At 36.7% G+C, this 24,339-nt stretch overlaps 4 protein-coding genes and 1 non-coding gene across 8 annotated transcripts; 3 read left to right on the forward strand and 2 right to left on the reverse strand.

The window, feature by feature from the left end:
* Positions 1-314: 314 nt before the first annotated feature.
* Positions 315-5,949, reverse strand: LOC113719194 (uncharacterized). 2 transcript variants are annotated; one of them, XM_027244320.2, is made up of 11 exons: positions 5,758-5,949; positions 4,880-5,222; positions 4,450-4,527; positions 3,723-4,291; positions 2,835-3,467; positions 2,451-2,605; positions 1,983-2,194; positions 1,757-1,890; positions 1,329-1,675; positions 1,109-1,212; positions 315-563 (listed from the first exon to the last, which is right to left on the reverse strand). In XM_027244320.2, exons 2-11 carry the CDS (start codon positions 5,172-5,174, stop codon positions 493-495), a joined length of 2,598 nt encoding a protein of 865 aa, XP_027100121.1. In that variant the 5' UTR covers positions 5,175-5,222; positions 5,758-5,949; the 3' UTR covers positions 315-492. The 2 variants fall into 2 exon arrangements, with proteins under 2 accessions (XP_027100121.1, XP_071928601.1); XM_072072500.1 differs by having other exon boundaries at positions 3,723-3,946; positions 5,758-5,895.
* Positions 5,950-11,017: 5,068 nt separating this feature from the next.
* Positions 11,018-15,788, forward strand: LOC113719477 (protein TWIN LOV 1). Of its 3 annotated transcripts, none has more exons than XM_072071828.1 (8): positions 11,018-11,471; positions 11,710-12,362; positions 12,653-12,863; positions 12,982-13,046; positions 13,190-13,269; positions 13,396-13,451; positions 13,568-13,631; positions 15,321-15,788. In XM_072071828.1, exons 2-8 carry the CDS (start codon positions 11,810-11,812, stop codon positions 15,465-15,467), a joined length of 1,176 nt encoding a protein of 391 aa, XP_071927929.1. In that variant the 5' UTR covers positions 11,018-11,471; positions 11,710-11,809; the 3' UTR covers positions 15,468-15,788. The 3 variants fall into 3 exon arrangements, with proteins under 3 accessions (XP_071927929.1, XP_071927930.1, XP_027100476.1); XM_072071829.1 differs by having other exon boundaries at positions 11,985-12,362; XM_027244675.2 differs by having other exon boundaries at positions 11,018-12,362.
* A 147-nt stretch (positions 15,789-15,935) lies between these two features.
* LOC113717913 (aldehyde oxidase GLOX-like) lies at positions 15,936-18,512 on the forward strand. The gene has a single exon (XM_027242759.2). The coding sequence runs from the start codon at positions 16,552-16,554 to the stop codon at positions 18,373-18,375; it is 1,824 nt and encodes a 607-aa protein (XP_027098560.2). The 5' UTR covers positions 15,936-16,551; the 3' UTR covers positions 18,376-18,512.
* Positions 18,513-19,569: 1,057 nt separating this feature from the next.
* LOC113718868 (aldehyde oxidase GLOX) lies at positions 19,570-21,839 on the forward strand. Its single transcript, XM_027243792.2, has one exon. It carries the CDS (start codon positions 19,735-19,737, stop codon positions 21,739-21,741), a length of 2,007 nt encoding a protein of 668 aa, XP_027099593.1. The 5' UTR covers positions 19,570-19,734; the 3' UTR covers positions 21,742-21,839.
* Positions 21,840-22,861: 1,022 nt separating this feature from the next.
* TRNAA-AGC (transfer RNA alanine (anticodon AGC)) lies at positions 22,862-22,934 on the reverse strand. Its single transcript has one exon. It is a non-coding gene; the product is annotated as a tRNA-Ala (tRNA).
* Between the last annotated feature and the right edge of the window lie 1,405 nt (positions 22,935-24,339).

Here is a 24,339-nt window from a genome sequence, read left to right on the forward strand (position 1 = left end):
TTGGATTAAAAAAAATGCAGACATTGGCAGAGGAATAAAAGTTTGGTCAGGGAACTATGCTAAGCTATAAACCCAGGAAGCTCTGGGAAGGGGCAGTCTCAGCCTCTGAATGGGATTTTATATCCGCAGCTGCAAGTATTCCCTGATGATGTCTTAGGATCAGAACTAAAATTTTGCAAGAGATAAAACTACAATATTCCAGTAGCCACAATGACATTTCATAGAAAAGATAAATTACCTCTATCGAAATTGTTTTTTTTTTAAAAAAAAAAAAAAGGGAAAAAACAAAAAATAAATCAAAATGGCCCCGTACATATTCACAATGAATGAAAACTCAAATTGAAAATTTGAGAAATTGAATTGTTTTTCACGGAACTCAATTTGTACAAATACAGCTTTAACAGCATATCTCCTATTCTAACCTTTACTTGAATCTGTAAATCGTACATGACTATGTATGCCTGTTTGGTCTCTACACCACTCAACAGTCCGTCAGACCATTCCTGTGGCAATGCTAGACGTAGCATTAATCTTTAGTGAATGCTCAGGCACATAGGTAAGCCCTGCCAAACACCAGAACAAAACAAAAATGGATAAAGGACATAAACAAGGTCATATACCAGACAAGTTACATATAAGCCTAGTCTGTATAGCCTTTACAATTCTACAAATTGAAGAAACTGCATGCATCAAAAGTGAAAACCCAATCGAATTGGTAACTGGTATCAACATCAAGTCATTAACTCAGAAGCCATCCTTGACCCCAAACAATCAACATTCTTTGTAAAATCAAGTGTTGCAAACAAATCTCCTTCCCTGTATCTGTGCAGTTTGTATCAGGTAATTATTGCAAGAAAAATTTGACATCTTTTGGCTAAATGTTCCTAGACAACACTTCTGATTGTTTGCTTTTCCTAGACAACATTTCATAGGTTAAATCTTTTGATTTTTTAGATAATTTGTGTTCATAATCACTGATTGAAACATATCAGAGTCAAAGGATGATATGCAATACTTCACTACTCATCTTGGTTTTAATACAAAAACCTTATAATCTCAAGAACAATCACAAACAAGATATGAACTCAACAAAAGGACCCAGAGATACCTTTCTCCTTAACGCCAATCTGCAAAGAATCAAGAGCAATGATTCCATCCCTCAAAGGAAGTACCTCAAGCTTGATAGTTGATGTACACTGAGCAGGAATGCATCTGATGCAACCAAGCTTAGTTCAAGAGGGGGCAGATTGAAATTGAGAGGAAAAAAAACACTACAATGGTGTTTTCTGTATGTGCGTGTGCGTGTAAAGGAAAGAGAGGGAGATTACCCAAGTGGCACTCTACTTTGCAACCAGAGATGTGTACAGCCTAAATCATTGCTCGGAAGGACATCAGATAAATGAATAACTTCAGCATTCAATGAAATAGACTGATATCCACCTTTCCCTCCCTGACCTTGATCCACGAAAACTGAGACTTGTGTATGGCCAGCATTGCTGCTTCTTTCACTACTCACTCTTGTTGTCAACTCAGAAGAATTGATAAATGGGCTTGCTGGTGATGATGGTGAAGAACTCAATGACAGAACAGATGGTGGTGAAGTAAATGATGCTGGAGCAAGAACTGTCAATGTAAGATCTTCAGATGTCAAATTTGAAGCCTGAAGTGTTAACACCTGACAGTTTCAAGAATCAAGATAAATGCTTTGCAAATAGAGAAATAAAGAACACATTTGCTTCTCAGATTTAGGTAAAACCTGAACTGGAAGCGGAGCAACTCTTCCATCAGATCCAATAGCTTGTCTTGACCTTTCAGAAGCAACAGATATCATAATATCCCTAGATATACGTGGCCTCCAGCTTGTAGCTTGTTTGAAGAACAACCTTGATTCTAGAATTTAATAACATATAGGTATAAATGAAGTATAATTATATTAACCAATTCGGTACCGTAACTAACAGATAATCAGCAGTAATTTATACCAGTGAAGTTGCTCCTACATGATACAAGAATTGCATACTGATCAGCAGACGAGCCACTTTGTTTTCCTTCGTTGTAAATGGATTGACGCCAAGTTGTTGCTGCATTTCCAGCGGCTAAACTTGATGACTCAAAACTTTTTTCACTATGACTTCTAGGGCTCTTCCATAATGAAGCTGCTGGTTTAAGAATAAAGGAGTGTTCTTCCCCTCTCCTGGAAAGACAGCATAACAACTAAACGATTGAGATTCTAGGGAATCTAGATTAGCAACACTTACTAGTCTATTAAAGTCCATTTGTTTCGTTAAATACATGACCTGGGTGATGCATTCAAGTCGATGAACACAAGTAAATGAATGTGAAAGCATAGGCAATTTATACTCATGAGAGAAAAGTTAAGAAACCTCTTGGTTTTCCAAGCATAAAAAATGGTTTCAAGACCTAATACTGAACCATAGGTGAAAAGCAACCTGAGTTCTAAATTTGGCAAACTGTGCTCATTGCCAGCTTCAATGCATGCAATTGGAAAACACAAAGGTGGTCCACCAGTTGAAGCCTCTTCATAGACGATTGTAATGGCATCTATATACACCACAACCTCTTGCAAATGAACAGGAGAGATGTTCTGCAATACAAGTAAATGAATATACATCAGAAGTTTCATCAGAAGGTTCCTTCGAGCCAAAGTAGGCAGAACAAACATAAAAAGGAACTAGTACCATAGTTTAACTGTCGTTTTTTTAATTCAATATTCATTTCATAAATGATCTAGCAGATCTACTATAAAAACGGGCTTCCGACCACATTATGAGACGCTAACAGTGTTAATGACAATAAGAGAAAACAGGGCTGACCTTCACTTGAACACAAACAAGGTTATCTGAGTTGCAATCTGCAGCAGTAGAACAAATTTCTACAGGTTGAATTATTTCAATTTTCCTTCTCCACCGTCTTCCTGGTGTATAAATGCCTTCCAGACCACAGCGAGTAGAAAATCGCTCTGGCTCCAATGACACACCTCGGAATGATAAAAGCCCTTCACTCCTGTTCTTTTGACTAATTTCAATCTTCTGAAATGAGAACTGATCCCTGTCATCAAGGTCAGTGTTTGGTTTGGGACTGGGGGTTGTAACAGATGGGGTTGGTGTACTATTTGGTGGCAGGGATGACATGGAATAACTTCTAAAATGGCCAAAAGAGAAAAGCTGAGAACCAGATGAGGCAGATGCACTAGCTCTTATGGACGTGCTCCGGATGCTTGAACTCATACTTAGTTGAGGTGGTGATAAAGGACGAGATGGAGGAGGTATGGAATTATCCAAAGGAAGCAACCACCTCAATAATTCCCCACATGGATCATGATCCACGCCAACAAGATTCTCCCCTTTCTCAGGAGACAAAGCTCTGTCCTGATGCCTCTCGAATTGAAGAACTTCCAGAACAGGATCTCTGAGCAAATCTACACCAACATTTATCTGTAAAAGCACCTGCATCCTTCCAAACAATAAGATGGAATGAAAATCAGTAGTACTCCAACCCAATAAATGTCATGATTAAAGGAAATATCTATTTTGGAAAAAGATAATCAGGTAACAATAAAAAGAAACTTCTTTACATATCAGAATACCAAAAAAAACGTAGGTTCTTAGTTCCAAAATATGAACGCTCAGATACCATACTTATAATTCTCAACAAACATGAGATAAAATATTCAAGATGGGATAGAATTATGTAAAGCATACCACTATATCTCCATTGGGAAGAGAGAGACACTTGATAGCATTTCTTGCCAAACCCCCAGTGATGCTCGAATCGCAGCTTCCTCTATCGACAATTGCGCTTAGAGCAACCTTTCTTCTTGCACTCTTACTTATTGAACTATCAATATTAAACTTCTCAGCCACTTCTGAAGAATCCAGAGATTCTGATGGAGCTCTTCTTTTAGACCAAAGTGGCTCATCTGACTCTGCAATTCGAACAAAAAAATGCGAGTTTTCAAATTTTTTCAGTAACATTTCAGTCTGCCTTCTGTGATCTTCCATTCTAAGAAGAGATTCACCATCAGAAATATAATTTTGTGAATCCCTTCTGCCTTTATTCGGGCTATGCAGATTCACATCTTGATCATCGGAACTCCCTTCCTTCATTCTTTCTGGAACAGGATTATTTTCACCACTGGCGTTACTGTTCTCTTTCTCGGGACTATGTCCAAAACCATTTTTATTCATCACCGCAGCCACTTTAAAGGGTGTAATAATTTCCATATCCTGCTTACATGCCGACAAGCAGAGTAATATATGAAGTTGCTCACCTGTGAAACAGAAAACTTCAGAAAATCAGAAGGAACAAGAGGCGGGAGGGAAGAATAAATTATAAACTGAAACCTGAACTCTTTTGCTAAACAAAAAAGGGTAGCAGAAATGAAAATATGAAAATGAAAGCTGAAGGATGCCCCTGAAGATGAACTACCTGGAAATACAAAAGAGCGGTCCAGAGGACGAAACAAGGACATATCTGGTGCATCACTCCAATTCCGAGGAAGTTCCTCTGGAGAAGAATACATGGTTATGATTAATCTTATCTTCAGCTTTATTGGAAGCCATTCAAGAAATCTCAGGAATCCATTTCAAAAATAGGAAGAACAAAAAATAGTTTCCAGCATATGTTTTACTCTCTCAATAGAGGAAAAGCATATCATGACATTTTTTTAAAATTTTAAAAAAAAACACACACACACACACTGGACTTTCCAAAATAGTGAAATCAATACATTGGCTGCAGAAAAGATAAAGACTAAGCCGCACACTTTCTCTTAAAATTTATCAAGTTGGTTTGGTGACACCACCACTAAGATAGCATGATAAAAACCAAAACAGAAAGGAAAGAAAAGAGGCTGTACTGTATGGAATGGCTATCCATCCCTCATCTTCAGAAACATCAACATGTGTGCCTTCTACATGAGAGTTACTCTTTGCACTTGTGTGGTCAAAACTCCCATTTTCAGTCCCGTACACTTCACTATCTCCATTCCTACTTTCAGCCACCATATTTTCAGGAAATGGATCTTCAGCAATAAGACCCTCTAGAGTTGTTGCAAGTTTCACACGCTGATGTGCATCTCCTTGAATTTCTTGAGCATAAGATTGCTCAGAAGAAGCTGCAGTCTGATTTGACCGCAGCCCCAAAAAGTTCATTCTTGCACCAAAATTAACCTCTGCAGCTTTGCAACCGAAAAATGAATTCTGCAACATTAAGCACGCCCATCTCTTAGAACTTCACCCCAAATTTCTACTGCGCTATACATAAATACTCCATTTACAAAATGGCCACACGATACAGACACGTTGAAAAAAAAAAAGGACTAATGCAATTCCTGGCAAAAATTAAATTCTGCAGCTTTTGAATTATAAAATTTTTTTTCTACAAACTAAACGACCAGACCTCGAGTTGAGACAGCAGTATAGATTCAATCTACTACATTTAGCCACAATTTACATACATATACACTAAATAAAAGCACTGATGCAAAATTTTCGTCAAAAAAGAAATACAGCAGCAAATGTGACGGTTTGAATAGTAAGCGAAATTAACAAATCCAATTACAGGCCAGAATTAGAGAAGGAATTGGTAGAAATGCATCCTTATATTTCATTGATGAATAACCCTAATAATTTAAATAAGCTCGCTTTAGAATGTACAAAGAAAGATCCACCGTAGGGAATGAGAAAATGTGAAAAGGAAACAAGTGATCGGCGACTGGACTGATGAATTGAATACCTGATCGGAGATAATGTTGGAGAGATGCAGGGAAGAAGGAGCGGGGCAGGCGGGTCGGAGCCGGTGTAAGATCGGGTGCCAGTGGAGTTGGAGCCCGGATCTGCGATAGATTGGTAAGTGTCACTTTGCAGTTTGCACTTCGCTGTTCAGTAGCACCACTAGCTAGCGTACTACGGTCGACTGGAGCCACCTTTCCTAAACCCATTTAGTTTGCATTTGATTTATATTAGGTAGGGGAGTTTGGGGAAAAAACATTTATTAATGAACTCTTGTTTTCGATTATTATTTTAATTGATTATAGATTACAAATCAGATTTTTGTAGTCTTTTCGATTTTTTTTCTTTTTTTATAAAATCTAAAGTACTAAATGGAGAACAAATTTTATAAAATGAATTTTTTCATTCCTCATATTTTATAAAATGAGTTTTTTTTATCCCTCATTAACTATGTGTATGAATAGTTTTTTAAAATTCACGTATATATCTATTTAAATTCACTTGAATAATGCGAATAACATGTAATATATCTCTATTTAATTTCACCCAAACAGGTTAATTGTAATTGTATACATGCTATTCAATATATATATATGAGTTTAAAACTAATAATTTTATTTTAAACTCATGAATATATTTATTTGATTTCACCATGTGAATTTGTTCAATATTTGTGGTCTTTTCTCTTTAGCAATAATTTATTTATTGAGTTGTATAATAAGGTCATCCAATTAATGGGTCCTAATTCGAATTCTACAGTCATGCTAATGAATTGCAATTTAAATTTGAAATTTCTACTCGCCACCTTTAAGACCAACAATTGAATTATTTACTTTGTGATTGTTTTAAAATTTGAAAGTGCCAATTACTTACTTCTTTTTATCATACTTTTTCTTTGATTATTTTTTTTATCCAAATTTAATTCGATATAAATACTCGACAATGTTGAAATTATTTGATTTCGTCTAAATAGGCTAATGGTAGTTATACGCGTGCTATTTATATTGTTCAAATGAAATTAAATAGATACATATATATTTTTTAAAAAAAAACTATTCATACACATGATCAATGAGGGATACAAAAATTCATTTTGTGAAATACGAGGGATGAAAAAATTCATTTTGTGAAATATGAGTGACTATGGATCGAATTGTGTAAAATTAATTTGATAATTTTACCCTTAAAAAATGATCACGTGCAAGGTACGTGATGGATTCCAACCAAATGCTAGTCGGAAACTTAGGTAGGAACCAAATTTGACCAATCTAAGTTTGTAAGAAACATAAAATTACATTTTAAAAATAAGGAACGAAAAATATCATTTTACAAAATGTGTGGGACGTTTTAAACGATTTTCCCTTTTTAAAAGCGTCACAGACCCAGTGGTGGCCGAGCTCAACAACAGACGCCAGATTTTGACTCCCCCCCCCCACACACAAAAACTTGTAGACAATGAGTCCAGTAGTGGCCAATAGCTAATAACCAATTATCGGGAAATTATTTTAAGCGGACAATTTTTTTTTCCCCTTTTCATAGTAGGAAAGTGGTGGGATTTACTTAAGAGGCGGAAAGGAGAAAAAAGGATCTAAACTCATAAGCTCTAATTTCTCGAGTCTTAACTTACCCAATCAAATTTTTGAATAATAATGAGCAATGATTAATTTAAAGGATTTTTAAGAAAATAGCAAGTGTATTACCAAATTGCTAATATTGCTTATATAAAGGGTCTCGTATTGATGTTATTTAGCATCATCAATGGCGACAATCATGCAACACTTCTTTACGTAATTGAGCACTCCCTTGAAGTCTATGAAATACGATCTAGCAATTCATGTAAGGTCTTCATCTCTGACCAAATTCCTAATCTAGATTATGAACATGAAAGGTTATCAACTAAGTTTTTATTTTATATTTTAAGGAAGGATCTCTTTAGTTATTACTACTTTTTTTTCCCCTGCTGAGATCTGTAAATGAAGTTTTTTACAACAATAATATTGCCGTTGCAGGTCAAACAAGTTAGGTTCCATTTGATAAAACTGAATCTGAATTCTAAAGTCTGAATTCTGAAATCTGAATACTGAAACAATTAATTTGCCGAATTTTAAGTACTGAAAAGAAATATATGAATGTCTGAATTTTAATGTTAAACCTATTTATATTGTTTGGTAAACATTTATAACTGAATGCTTAATAAGTTAAATTTGACAAATTTGTCCTTATATCTTTTCATCCAAAAAAGAAATAGAACCTATGATTTAATTAGCTAAAAATGTTAGGTATGAAAATGACAATATTTATTTTTAAATCAAATTAATATAAAAGATGAAATATATTATATGAGGAGTATAGAGAAGATGTGAAAATCATTCAAAAGGGAGAAAAAAGAAATAGAAAATCATTAGATAGATAATATTAGATTATTTAATTAGATAAGAATTTTGAACATAATTAACAAACAAAGGTAGATTTGATAGATAAGATAAGATAATTGAAGTAATTCTATTGATTTCTATCAGAATTAAGCATTCAGTTAGGATTCTTGTGTTGAAAAAAATACACACAAGTTCAGAACTACTTAACAAGTTCAGCAAATAGATTTTCATTTATCAAACACTCAAAACATCTGAATATCTGAAAAAATTCAGATTCAGCACTTTTTTATGTTATCAAACAGACCCTTAGATAAGTTAGATTTATGAAATTAAGGGTGTGGATGATAAAACTGAAATCTAAAAACTGAATTATGAAATCTGAAATCTAAATGCATTAAGTTATTGAATTGTTAAATATTAAATCTAATACATGTGAGTGCATACCACATTCAGTGATAAGTGAATAGTTTATCACTTAATTTTAGGAGTAAGTTTTGCCTAAAAAATTAAGTGTCACTTAATTAATTCAAATATTTAATTTTTTATTATCAAACGGTCTAAATATGTTAAAATTCGAATCCATTAAATTAAGGTGTTGTACTGAATTATCAAGCAGGGCCTAATACTATCATCAATAATCACCAAATCAAAGATAGAGCATCCTTTTCTTGCTGAATGTCCGCTTCGTCTTCCAAGTGGTAAAACCAGCAAATCTAAGGAATGGTGTTGGTATTTATTTTTATCTACTGAGTTAATATTTTGTATAATATTAATGTACAGATAAATGGATCTTGATGCATGTTACACAATTTATTAGATTTCAATTTGAAATATTACATCATATGATATGCATCGAGATCCACTAACACATCTATTAACGATGTATAAAAATTTAATCCCTATTTATTTGGCAATGCAACAAGAGATAAGGAATACCCAACTATGGAATTCATTATCAAATTCTCATTTCCTTTCCGTATTTTCTATCAAATGCATCATTCCTACGGTAGTCTCAACGGGAATATCCATTCCTTTTCTTGTCTAAAATCTTAATATAATGGTTCACTTCCCATTTTCTCCATTCTATTGCAGGTAATTCCTTTCCATCCCTCAATTCTGGAAAATCTAAAAAAGGAAGTTTGCAAAAATACGCTACATATTGACACCACACCCTCTGACATGCACCCAGAACTTATTTTTCCTTCTTATTGACCCGAAGAGATACTGCCCTTTTATTTTGTTCTCTAGCTAAGATTATGATACTCTATCTGTTCAGCCTTGTCTCCAGTTTGGAGCTAGCTTTGATCTGACGCGTATGATTTGCTCATTGGACCACCAGAAATATTAAAAAGAAAAATAAGCTTGTGGGCAAAACTGAGGGACGCGTGGAAATGCGGCGATGCGCGGCCAAGGCGAAGTGACATAAATAATCTTTGGAAAAGAAGATGGACGGACTAGTGGTCGAACCAGAAATTTTTATGCGGAAAATGTGGACCTTTTTTTTTTCGAAGAAAATTTGAATATTAGATGACTTGGATATAACGTGGATGGATAAGTATCAATGTCGAGTTTGGCGTTCCAACTTTCTATTTATGTCTTTGCTTCCAAAAAAAAAAAAATCTATTTATAATTTTATGCTTTTTCTTAATGGAATGTGGAAGAATTTAAACACGCAATCTATTATTTACACTCATTCTTTTAAACCATCTAATCCATCCCTACCTAATTTATTATTTTGTGCTTATATCTGCTTTGTATATTCATTTCCCTTTTCAATTTTTTTTTTAAAAAATTTCTACGCATACTTGGATACTCTTAATTATGTATTTAGCAAGAAATTATAATTGGTTGCCATGAAGTCCTTGGGTTGGATTGATCGACGCATACATATTTCGGAGTATGCAATGGAAATCAATGCCCAAAAATACAGGTCTTGCTTTGATTATTCTTCATAAAACAATTATGATTAATTTTCTATACATTAATAACTTATATATATTATAATTCGAAAGTATAATAACTTATCATAATTTAAATTTAAAAATCATATTTTACATGTGCGACACACGCATTAAAATTTATCAATGTATATACTATCGATACATAGAATATTAATTCAAAAAATTTAATCTATTCATCCTTATGAATTTCAAATGTTTCTCGACCAAAACATGCCCAATTTCGTCACAATACAATAACGTAGTGAATGCACACACATCTACAGCTAATTGAAATTTCAATGCACAATTAATATCCACAATTATTTACAACATCTTACCATTACAATTTGTGTCCTGGGGTTGTCCCTTGAGCACGTTTTATTACCTTTGGCAACTTGCTTGTCTAAGCACGTAAAATCATGGATCTCTGCCAATGTGTTAATGTTGCACTTTTCCACCACAGCAATGCCGCGGCCGCCACAGCCACCACCACTTGGAAATTGTCGCCTGGAAGTGACGTGGATTTAACTTCCTCAGATAATTCGGGAAACACGATAGTACCCACACCAGATCGATAGATTTTTAGTTTCTCGCCATGTAACGATTTAATAAGACGTGCTCGCCCAGCTTCCATATCCTTCTCTTTAAAAAAAATTATTTTTCAAGGTGTGAAATTTGGTTACAGTAGCATTCTTGCATTTGTTGTAAATTCCATTAATTGTTGCATATGACAGTGGACTGGAAATTAAAGTATTGGAATAGAAGATTTCACTAAAATTTGTTCCCTCTTTAAGGCAAAAGGGTCAAAAAATTAGTTTGAATTAACTGTTTTTGGGGATATTTTGAAATATTTTTATTGTATCAAAGTTTTTATAATATATTTTAACAAATATTTTAAAATATTTAAGAGTAGAAGGGTTTTTAAAATATATTTTAAGATATTTAAAGAATGGAGAGTTTGAAACCAAGTCTCAGCTAAAAATCGCCTCTGCAATAGATTTACATCAAGAATTAAAACCTTTTGGGTAGGGAGAATTGATTTTGCTCACGACACATCCAAGATGAACCCCTTGACGAAACAGACTAGCGGCGAATAGCCACCCTCAGTTCTTTTCATCCACATTCTGGCTGATGATTGAATAGCGTCAAAAACCCTGTCATATAACTGAGAAATTTTGATAGAATATATATACATATGTATATATTTTGCAACTTGTGAACTCAAAACCGTCTCTCTCCCCCGACAGTCCCTTCTTGATTGAGAGTGTTCTACACATAATTCATGCTTGAACAATGAGTGATGGGCATCTCCTAATCCTTTTTGTTCATTCGTATGAATACTTCTCTTTTGATATTTTCATGTAGAGACAACTCCGTCAAAGGCATCTTGTAAACTGTTCCTAGTAAGACCACCGAACTCTCACAAATTGGTAGTATTATATGCTTTGTATTCGCCCTTTTGTCCGTTATGCTTTTCTTCAACTAGAGTACACAGAATTCATGCATCAGCAAGCTGTCTTTTGGTATAAAGTTGCTATATTTGTGTTTACTATGTTCTCTTTTGATGGATTCTCCGCTGCTTGATATTTTTCCCTGGTATGGTATTACTTTGATGGGTTGAAGTTGAAATTTTGAATTTAGGCAGAAACAGCTGCAAGTGAAACTACCACATGGGATTTTGCTTGTTATTTGATTGTAAAGGTACAGTCTTTGAGGGGAAATTTGTTGTAGTTCGATTGATATGGAACCACAACTGGGATTGATTGAACAATCTTTTCATGTTAGATACTCAGATGGGGTTAGAGAAGCACTTGATGAATTGGGTGATAGTTTCCTTATAACTGATCCTTCCATTTCTGGGCACCCAATTGTGTTTGCTTCTAGTGCTTTTCTGAAAATATTTGGTTATTCTAAAGACCAGGTGATTGGGAAGAATGGAAGAATGTTTCAGGGGCCTAAAACTAATCGAAGATCTGTTCTGGAAATTCGTGAGGCAATTAGGCAAGAGAAGGCTATACAGATTAGTTTGTTGAATTATAGGAAAGATGGGACTCCATTTTGGATGTTGTTTCATATGTGTCCTGTTTTTGCTAAGGAGGATGGAAGGGTGGTTCACTTTCTGGGAGTTCAAGTGCCTATCTTGAGAAAGTCCGGAGTTGTGAGGAATCCCTCAAAGTTGTGTGAAGATGGAACCGGATTTCTTGGGTGCTGTCGGAGAGAGGTGACTTCTGATTCAGTCATGGAAGTGGGACGTGGATTGGCTCTGGATTACTTATTGAACTCAGATGATAGAGGTTTGTCTCAAATTCTAATGTTTCCAGTGCCATAATAGCATAATATTGTGCTTTCATTGCCACTTTCAGTGCTTTAGCAAGTAAAAATTTGTGTCTTGGGGGGTGAGGTAGGGCTTTTGTTTGTCACTTTTGTGGATTGTTACTCTCCTTTTTGGGAAGAAACAGTGACCCACGTACAAATGCTGAATAGTAAGATGTTACTTTATCTCACATTTGGAGGAGTAGGATTATTGTAAATCAGATTCTCATTTTTGTTAAACCATGTGATGTTTACGTTCCTTGATTTGTAGAATTAGAGATCGATCAGCCTTGTGAGGCAAGTGAGCTGGAGAAGAGGAAAGCTGCTACTGCTATTAGCAACATTCTCTCAGTCCTAGCTCACTATAGTGCGAGTGAGGTCACTGGTCGATTGGTGTGTGGAAAAGCATGCTGCCTATCTGGAATGGGTCTTGGTGCCTCCATTAATATATCATTTGGTAGAATCAAACAAAGCTTTGTATTGTGAGTTGTTTCAATTTCCAACTATTTGTAACTGTTGCTGCCCAATAACTGTATTCTTTCCCCAGGTTATTGATGTTCTGCTTTCCATTTTTTGGAAACACTTTCTGTTTCCTTGCAGAACTGATCCACACTTACATGACATGCCAATTGTGTATGCCAGTGATGCCTTTCTGAAATTGACAGGTACCTACCAAATATCGGTCAACTTGTTTGTTTGTCTGTCTTAATCAAGCTCAATCCAACCCTGACGAACTTCCACTTGGTAGAAAACTTCAAAACGATGTCTTTAGTCTTCTCATTTTGTTCTTGTATCCATGATTCAATAGGTTATGCACGGCATGAAGTATTGGGGCGTAACTGTAGATTTTTAAGTGGGCTGGACACAGTTTCTGCCACTCAATTTCAGGTAACTTATTCTCCAATTTGGTTTTGTAGTCAATCTTTGTTTTGACTTTGAGGGCTTCAAAATCTTAGTATTCTACATAAAAGGAAAGCAAATGAATGTAACCGCTGGCTAATTGTTCTTTGTCAGATAGCAGAATGCATTCGAAATGAGAGACCATGCACTGTACATATCCTTAATTACAGGTATTTTTAATAATTTACTCATTCTAAGTTAAATAAAAGTGAAAGATCTAGTTGATTAGCAGCTTACTGAATTCATGTTTATAGCTGAATCATCTGTATTGCCATTTTGTTATCAGAAAAGACAAGACTTCATTTTGGAATTTTCTTCACATTTCACCTGTCCGTAATGCTACAGGAAAGGTAATTCTTTGGCATTCAGCAACTGTCTTTTTTTTTTGTCCCCTACTATCACTGGGTAAACTTGCTGATTGTCAATTAAAGAATGTCTTTTGTATCACTGAGCTAGTTCTTGGTAAGAAATTTTGATGTTATACAGTCTGGATATCTGCATTGCTTATGGGATATGGATCTTCCACACGCACCATTAATTTGCCTGTAATACTAAAGCATCAAGACATGACCTTTGCACTGAATATGACACTTAAAGCATTACTTCCTCGTCCCACTTTGATAGTCTTGTTTTCCATTTTTATCCATCCCAAATTATAGTCCACTTTCAAATTGAAGAATATGGTTAGCTTTTAACTTCTCTAGAATGCACTTATTTAATGTACTTTGTTATTAGTGAATGAAATCTACCTTATTCATTAATTGCTTTGATTCATGCCTTGAATGATGCAGTTTTTCATCAATATTGTTGTTGCAATTAACGAAAAGGTATAATGGTTAGTTATACTAATAATATTAATGTAAGGGTATTTTATGAAAATAGTAAGCTAGATTCATCCTTCCAATAAAGTTGACTAATTTTTCTTAAACTGTGTGAAGCGGAAAAAAAAAAACCAAAACTATCAAAGTGAGACGGAAGGAGTATGATAGTTTTGTTTCTCTTGCAGATACAAGCAAATTCTTGGTTTTTTCTCAGTACCATGATAATCCTCCTCATCTTCTTTGTTTTCTCCTTGGTTTTTCACTTTTTTGTTTCATTTTACCTATTGTATTGTTGCTTTCAGCATAACTCAGTAATTAGGTTCAATATACTAACAGTTGATCTATGACTCAATGATAAGTGATATTTTCAGTTAAAGGATATGATAATTGTGAAACTCCATCAATTTCTGTCAATAAAGGATTTGAAATATGATAATTGCGATAGTGACAATTGAATTCAGATTTGAAATGTGATAATTGCGACAGTAAGCCACTAGATTCAGAATGTCGGGAGTTCAATTACGAATCTACAAAGCGTATATCATTGCAGAAATTTTATTGTTTTTCTATCCATACAGCTTCGCTACCATCAGATACACCCTCCACCAGTGATTTATATTTCCATTAATCTTCTCCTCGTGCTTCCATGTCATATTATTTTATTTTATTGTTATTCTTTTTTTCCCAGTCTGAGACTAATTTCCTCATTATTGTTATAAAGCTTCATTGGTGTTTAGTTCTTTAATTTGTATCTCTGTTAGTGGATATGGAATAAGAAAATACGGTTCAAATTGGAAGGACCTGATTGGATGCAATGGTAGCATTATTACCTGTATGTTTTAGATGCATGACCTTTATTGCACATTGCACATTTCTTGCTGCTTGAGATAGCTGAAATCATTCTGTAAAGTGTACTCAAGCTTCGTAACTTTTAATGAATCTCCTGATCGATAACATTAAGAGATTTCTTGGACTAATCATTTATAGATAGTAGCATCTCAAATCCTGAATTTAGCTCATTTGTGATGTTCTACTTCTGCAATATTCTCGAAAATTTCGGTGCATATTGCATCTAGTGTAGATCTTACTATGGACTCGCGCACGATGTATTTTGAATTTATTACAAACACTCTCTTACTCCTGTCATCGCATGATCAACATGGACTCTGTAAGCATCTAATGTAGCACGTTCCCTCTTGTTGCTTGATGCCTGCACAGGTAGCATACTTTGTGGGGGTCCAGATAAGTAGTAGTTGTAACAGTCAGGGTAAACAAGGGTTGAGTCCTGCGATGGAGCATCTTAGCGTTGTGGGCGCTGTCAAAGTGGCGGTTAGAAGCTTGTCAATAGGTGCCAGCACCTCCTAGCAGCCCCTAGTTTTTTCTGATTTCATTTTTTGTTATCGTGGATGTTGCTGCCTGAAAAGTCATCGATCAAAGCGGTTTCAGGAAATGTAGATGTTGGGAGACATGGGAGGTAGATTGTTGTATAGTTTGGACTTCATTGAACTTTGCATTGTTTCTTAGGCGACTAATGATCTGGAACAGTGCCTTCAAATTTAGTAGCGCGACTCCAGATGATATTGCTTAGAGGTGCTTTGCTTCCCGTGTAAAGTTGTCTTGATGTACAAACTCTTGTACTGAGATCTGAACTGGTCATGTAAGAATTTGACAGCGGTGAGTTTTTAAGATATGTGTCACATTTTTACCTGATTGAACTACATCCCACTATGATTCCAGCTAAATGGATTGGAAATTTGGAACGGCAACTGCCTATAGTCAAGACTCAATTGGGGCAGTGTTTGTGGGACAACAAATTTGATTCATGCGAGGAAATGTGTACGTCTTTAGACTGATTTGATAATCTGTCTGGGTGAAACATGCAAGCCAGGAAAGTTTACAGCAACTTTTTAGCAGTGTTGATAATCTGTATCTGTGTCGGCCTCTTCACATACTCGTTCAAAACACTGATTACGAACTTACGAGCACAACTAAATTTCCTTCCAAAGAGGCAAATCCACGAACCACTGCAGTCCCATTTCTCCAGCAATAAATATATATTTTTGGGCTAGTCTTGATTAACACAATTAAGTCTACTGATGCCCCTGAAGCTAAACTTTGTAAAAGAACTTCCTCATAATTAGGCAGCAAACTTAATTGTGACACCCTTAATCATAGTGATAGCAACCCAAGAAAACGAGTTTGTCTAGGAACTTTAACAGCGACTTAATCCAGCCATTATATACGCTCTAACGAGAAACCACCGCTTCTGCTTTAGTAATCTGCTGTCACCTGTCAATTACGAGGCTAGCTCCATCACATTCTCTATCCCCATTTTCCAGTTCTCAATCCATTTCCCGGCCAGAGTTTAAATTCAATCATGGAATCAACGCTCAATTTTCTTTACCCAAGAGACTAGACTTCCTTTTTCCAATTCAAGAAAGCAAGAAAAATGGCCTCACAAAATCACCGGTCATTCATCTTCTTGATCATCATCATGCTCGTTTTCCCTTTTCCCACTTATTCATCAATTTCATCCTCACCATTTCAAGAAAATAATCCACTCCCATTTTTCATTCATCCCTCACTACCTCCTCGGTCTGAATTTGAACCAGAACTTCCTCAAGCGCCGTCGGATTCGGCCAATATTCCTCCATCCTCATCATCCGGGCCCATAAACCCAGGTGGTTTATGGATTCTTTTACAAAAAAGTATAGGCATCTCCGCCATGCACATGCAGCTTCTATACAACAACAAAGTTGTCATCTTCGACCGGACCGACTTCGGCAGGTCCAATATCTCCCTCCCGTTTGGAAGATGCCGGTTCAGCGTCGACGACAAACTTCGGATCGACTGCACTGCTCATTCAGTCATTTACGACATTGTCACTAACACTTTTCGACCCCTCATGGTCCAAACTGATGTCTGGTGCTCCTCCGCCGCCGTCAACCCAGATGGAGTTCTTGTCCAGACAGGCGGCTACCGCGGCGGTGCCGATAAAATACGGTTGTTCACCCCATGCAACAACGATTTCTGTGATTGGCTTGAACTCCCACAGAACTTGACAGTTAGAAGATGGTATGCCTCCGACCAGATTCTCCCCGACGGCAGGATTATCATCGTAGGTGGCCGGAGAGCTTTTAGCTATGAGTTCTTTCCCAAGAACTCGGTGTTTTTCAGCAATGCTGAGGTTTACTGGCTCCAATTCTTGAAGGAAACGTCCGACCCGAGAGAGGAGAACAATCTCTACCCCTTCTTGCATCTACTACCAGACGGAAATCTCTTTGTTTTCGCCAACCAGCATTCGGTTATATTGGATTACGTTAATAACAAGATTTTAAGAAAATTTCCCCCGATTCCCGGCGAAAAAAGGTCTTATCCGTCAACGGGCTCGTCGGTGTTGTTGCCACTCCGGTTAACCGGAAGTGGTTCGCGGTTGGGGTCGCCGTCGCCGGAGGTGGAGGTGATGATCTGCGGTGGAGCTAATGGCGGTTCGTATATTCAAGCTAGGCTGGGTGTGTACGTGGCAGCTTCTAAGAGTTGTGGGCGGTTGAGGGTCACGGATCCGGATCCTGAATGGGAGATGGAAACAATGCCTATGAATCGGGTCATGCCCGATATGCTGTTGCTACCCACGGGTGATGTGCTTATCTTGAACGGCGCATCAAAAGGATCGGCCGGGTGGGAATTAGCGGATGACCCGGTTTTGCACCCGGTACTTTACAGACCCAGTGAGATGGATCCGCAACAGAGATTTACTGTGCTCAACCCCACAGTAAACCCAAGGCTCTACCACTCATCTGCTGTCCTGCTGCCAGACGGAAGAGTTCTAGTGGGTGGAAGTAATCCTCATGCGTTGTACAGGTTCACCGGAGTAAAGTACCCCACAGATTTGACTTTAGAGGCATTTTTGCCACCTTACTTGGGCCCACAATACTCCCAATTGCGGCCTTCAATTTTGACCTTCGAGGGTCCCACGGATAATATCATATCCTACGGTCAGCAGTTCTCCATCACGTTTACTCTCGGTTTGCACCCTCCCGGTCAAGATTTCAGAGTTACTATGATTGCGCCATCTTTTACCACGCATTCTTTTGCAATGAATCAACGGCTGGTGATGTTGGATGTGGTTGGGTACCAGCAGCTGTCTGCATTTGCGTTCAAGGTTACCGTGTGTGCACCTCCAACAAGAAATATTGCACCCCCAGGATACTATATGACGTTTGTTGTTAATGGGGGCATACCATCTACTGGTGTTTGGATAAGAATGAAATGATTATCAGATCAAATTTTGTTCCTATGGCTTTTAGTGAAGAGATTATTTTGGTGCAGTACACTCTACTCTTTTCATTTTTTATTTTCTTCTTAGCATTAGATAAGAAAAACTTGGTCATGTTATATAGTGTAACATAAGCTAGCTGTCTCTTAAAAAATTAATTTCCCACTTTCATATAGGAGTACTATCTCAAACTAAGGCCCGTTTGGATTGCATTTTCAATGAAAAAATTACTGTAGCGATTTGATGTATGTGAGGGAAAAAAGTACTCCATTCGTCCCACTTTGATAGTCTTGGTTCTTTTTTCACATAATTTAATAAAAAATAGTTAACTTTGTTGAAACAATCAATTTAAGTAGCATTTTTCTAAAATACCCTCATATTAATTAGAGTACAACTTTATTGGAACTTGAATTGATGGTAAAAAAAGAATAAACTCTCATTAAATGGGGTAGGTTTATAGTAACAACAACTTACATTGAATAAGAGTATTTTAGGAAAATTAAAATACGACTACATTTTTCAATTGGAAAGTGGACTATAATTTGGAACAGACGAAAAATGAAAACAGGAATATCAAAGTGGGACGGAGGGAGTAATAGGGAAATGTTATCATGAAAAACGATGCAATTTTTCGGCAGGAAATACAATCCAAACAGGGCCTTAAGGTCTTTGATGTAGATCAAGCTTAATTTCTTCGCACCATGCTTCGAATGAATGAGAGCTTAATGCTGGCCATTTGGAAGTCTCTTCTTCACACAAAACAATTTTCAATTTTCAATTTTCAGCATTACAATTACTATTTGCTTCCCCTTCTCTTATCTGTAACCCGCAAAATGCTTGTCATGCTTCGGCATTCAAAAAAATATGGCCCTTTCTTCTCATTTTCACACTCAAGTACGTATCCATGCTTGAGCATTAAAAAGGGATAAAAGCTCGTCCTTCAAACACAAGTAAAAGTCATACGCATTAAGTCTAATCCAATAACTTCACCAAAGCAAAAACAAATGAGTGCATAAAATAAAATACTTGTGAATTTAATGAGTTTCTTATCTTTAATTCCCAACCGATACTTACATAATTAAGTTGATTTTGCCAATTAAGACACACTTTGATTTGTGAATTTAATGGTTTGTTACGGTTACCCCCTTCCCCCGATTATATAAAGGCTTCACTCTAGCCTCAGAAACATGTACCAAAACAAAACAATTCCATTGCTTCTCTATACTCTCAAACATCCAAGAAGATCAAATCTCCGTAGTTTTTCTTTTCTTTTTTTTTCGATCTTCAGTCTCTATACTAAAATTCTTCATCATATCGCCAAATACAAGAAAAATAACCCAAAAAACAGTTTGATCAATGGATTCAAGATACCTATCTTTTATCAGCATCATCGTTCTCTCAATGTTCTCTTTTTTCACCTCATCAACATCTGAAGCAGAATTTCTTCCGTTCACAATTTCGTCCAATAAATTCGTCCATAGGGCATGGCTCGATGGCGACAACGTCAACACAGAAACGACATCTTCTCCAGCAAAAAGCCCACTCCCGTCTCCAAAGCCTGCTCCAAAGAGAGACGACGATATTCCTGAATCATCACCATCACCATCACCATCGCCAGTAGACAGACCAACCCCTAGAGCGCCTGCACCATCGCCGGTTTCGAGAGGCGCGCAGATTCCAAAACCGTCACCTTCTCAAGACTACGGCCCAGTTCCAGCACCAGCTCCAGCTCCAGCAAAGAGGCCAATTCCAGGGGGAGAATGGCAAGTTTTACAAAACTTCGTAGGCGTGTCCGCCATGCACATGCAACTCTTCCACAACAACAAGGTAGTGATCTTCGACAGCACCAACTTCGGCCCTTCCAACCTCTCTCTCCCTAAGCACAGGTGCCTAGAGAAGGATTACTTGAATCAAAAAAAGCCTGCCAACATTGACTGCACTGCCCATTCATTCCTTTACGACATCGCCACCAACACTTACAGACCCCTCTTGGTGCATAGCAACGTGTGGGCTTCTTCCGGGGCGAACGACGATGATGGCATCCTCGTGCAATCCGGCGGCTACAACCACGGATCGAAAAAGATACGCATATTCAGGCCAACCAACGGTGAAACTTGTGACTGGCTCGAGGTTAACCAGATGCTGAGGCAGGGTAGATACTACGCAACCACTCAAAGCCTTCCCGATGGGCGGATTATCGTGGTGGGAGGCCACGCAGCTTTCAGCTACGAGTTCTTTCCCAAGGCTGCAGTTTCTCCCGGAGGAGACCTTTACAGTCTTCCTTTCCTGAAATCAACCTTCGACCACATCGAAGTCAGCAATCTTTACCCTTTCTTGCACCTCTTACCCGATGGAAACCTTTTCATTTTCGCAAACAGACATTCCATATTATTAAACTACATGAAGCATGAGGTTGTGAGGAAGTTTCCTCCCATCCCAGGAGCAAGGCGGTCGACTCCGCTGACGGGTTCGTCTGTGTTGCTGCCATTGAATTTGACCGGCGTCAGGGATAACCCAATTTCTATCGAGTCACTAGACGCGGAGGTGATGATATGCGGCGGTGCAAAGGGTGGAGCCTACGTAAAGGCCTCCAAGGGTGAACACGTGTTGGCCTCGACGACTTGTGGGCGGCTGAAGGTGACGGAGAAAGAACCCAAGTGGGTGATGGAAAAAATGCCCCTCCGCCGGGTCATGCCCGATATGTTACTGCTGCCCACCAGTGACGTTATCATCGTGAATGGTGCAAAAAGAGGATCAGCCATGTGGGAGATGGCGGACGACCCGGTTCTCCACCCGGTTCTCTACGTGGCCTGCGAACCCGACCCGAGCAGACGATTTATCGTGATGAACCCCTCCTCAACTCCGAGGTTGTTCCAATCCTCAGCCATCTTGATGCCAGATGGCAGGATATTAGTGGGCGGAAGCAATCCCACCGGGAGCTATAAATTTCAGGGGGTAAAATATCCAACTGATACGAGCCTGGAAGCCTTTTCCCCGCATTACTTGGACCCACAATTTGATGATGTACGGCCTTCAATTCCTTCCATCGAGGGGGCCCCAGGAAATGTGAATGTGATATCCTACGGCCAGCAGTTGTCTGTGAAGTTTGATCTGAAGCATTTGAATCCTGGTCGAGGGTTTGACGTAACCTTGATTGCACCATCATTTACAACGCACTCCTTTGCGATGAATCAACGGCTGTTGGTGTTGGACTGTGCTGGTGTAGAGGAGATTTCAAATGGGGTGTACAATATGACGGTGTATGCGCCACCAACCAAAAACATTGCGCCCCCGGGCTATTATATGATGTTTGTGGTCCACGATGGTATTCCATCTCCTGGGGCCTGGGTCAAATTGGAATAGTAATTGATTTTGTTGACCGTGTCATGCATCTCTTGTAGCTGGAAAGTGTAATTGTGGAGAGCAGCTTTGCAATAGAAGATAATTGGAAATTTTTTCAAGCATTTTTGTCATTTTTATGTTCTGTCCGTGTTGATTTTAATGTTTAAACTCATTATTGTTTCTATCATAAGCCAAAAAAAGACAAGCTATCATTCAATCTTTTGACCAATTCAAAATTGGAAATGAATATGGTTTGGTCTGTATTCATATTGATTATCTAATTGATCTATCTTGTACCAATTGTGGTTGGAGAATTTAATTTGGTGGAAATTAGATCATAGCAGTTAAAACGCATCATTAAAAGTAAAAACAGCTTCCATTAGATGTATAAAATCTACATCCGTTTAGATTTCGTTGTAGTTGGAGAATATATAAATTGGTGGAGGACAGCAATTTTGGAAAGACGGAAAATTCATTCAAGCGTTACAGTTTCTTGGCGTGTCATTTTTAAAGCTGTTATGAAAATACTAGAAGCCAATGAATAAATAAATGATAAGGGTCTTAAGAAGGCTTTAATCCATTTCACGCGGGGCAAGCCAAAAACAAAAAATTTTTTTTTTTTTGTGTGATGGAAAAAGGAGACAAGAAAAAATTGGGTTAGTGTTTGACACATTAGACCTCATGAAGTGAAACACTGATAGTCTCTAAGGAAGTACTACAAGATTAGGTAAGAGCAAATATTGAGAATTATTATGGAATAAAATTCAAAAATTATTTCTATATCGATCATTTCTTCTATTTTTAAATTTATTGAATCTATTCTTGATTTTAGAGCAAAGAATAAGCATATAAACTAAATGTTTTGACTTTGCTTTACGTTTAACTCATTAGATTTGGTAATAGATTCATTCACATAGTATCTTGAACAACTGAAAATAGAAACATTATTGTTATTACCAAATCACTCAAAAAAATATTTTTTTGATTCAAATAAGTTTAAAAACAAAATAATAAAGAGCTGAAAGTAAGAAATTATCAATCATTCATCTTGTGATAGCAAAGGTAGAATTTGTGGGGAAAAAAAATGCGCTTGCATAATTTGCCAGAAAAGCGCCAAACAAAGGCATGAGTAAGAACACAATGGAGATGCGGGGTATCGATCCCCATACCTCTCGCATGCTAAGCGAGCGCTCTACCATCTGAGCTACATCCCCATGTTGAGGTTTTTGTATCCGTAATAAAACGAGTCCTGCGAGCCACGTGACACGCTGATTAGCATATTAGGACAAAGTTGCTTGTAGTAAAAATACTCCTAATGCAGAGTGTGAAATGCACAAAAAATGCCAACTATCACTTACATTGCATAAGTTTCGAAGTAGAAGTAGTAAATAGATAAACGAAAAAGTTTATCTGACTTTGGCAAAAATGATCTTAAAATTTTTAAGAGTTTAAAAAATGTTTCAAAAAATAAAGCAAAAGAGATATTGTATATCTATTTGTAACTATTTGGATACTCATTTTGGAAAAAGGTTTCTTTAATGAAAATAATAATAAATTAATTTTTCACTCATTTTTTTTAATTCGTAATATTTTTAAGGGAAAATGACTTGTTTCATCCTTCACATTTCGCAAAAATATTCTTTTCGTCATTCACTTTTAAAATGAAGCAAATTCGTTCTTGACATTTAAAAATTAAACCTATTACATCCCTGAATTTAATTTTCAATCTAAATCAAACCATCTAATAACCCAGTAATAAATTTCGAAAATAGAATTGATAGATCATTCGGTCAACTTCATCATATTCACATGACATTTATTAAACCAAAAAAATAAAAGGCCATTCTTTGTCTTGGAATAGTAGAGTTTTTTTTTGATAAATCTTTTCATACACCGTTAGTATATCCGCTTGCGAATTTAGATGTGTATTATAAATATAAAATTTGGTGTTTAAATTAAAATTAAAATGATATGGCGGTACATAAAACCGTCAGTGTATACAATGATAATGTAGAAAAGATTAATCTTTATTTTTTATGTTATAATTTTTTATTTTTTATTTTTAGGTTCATTAAATTTCACATGAATATCAAGTTGAGTTAACCAAGTGATCTACCAATTACACCCGCAAAATTTGTAATCAGGTTGATTGGTGGTTTGATTCAGATTGAAATTTGGGTTTAGGGATGTAATAATTTCAGTTTTTAAATATCAAGGACGAAATTGCTTCATTTTAAAAGTGAGGGACGAAAAGAATATTTTTGTGAAATATGAAGGATGAAACCGATCATTTGCCCTATTTTTAAATAATAGGTACTCATAGATGATGTATGAAATGTAGTGGGTTACAATAATTTATAAGAATAGGTACTCATAAGAGATGTAACAAGTCAAAATTTGACCTTAGTGGAGACTCTTAGCTCCACCATTCATGCTCTTCAATCTTAACTACCAGTGGTTACATTCTATTTTATTTAAAATTTTTTTGAAAGCAATACTATAAAAAAAATACTTATTAACATATTACAAATTCCTGATTCCTTGTCTCCTTTCATGATCTTCAAGACACATTCTTTTCTTTTCTTTTTGCACAACCTTCAACAGAATGTACTTTTCATT

Source organism: Coffea arabica, chromosome 11e (genome assembly GCF_036785885.1).
Source record: "Coffea arabica cultivar ET-39 chromosome 11e, Coffea Arabica ET-39 HiFi, whole genome shotgun sequence".
NCBI lineage: Eukaryota > Viridiplantae > Streptophyta > Magnoliopsida > Gentianales > Rubiaceae > Coffea > Coffea arabica.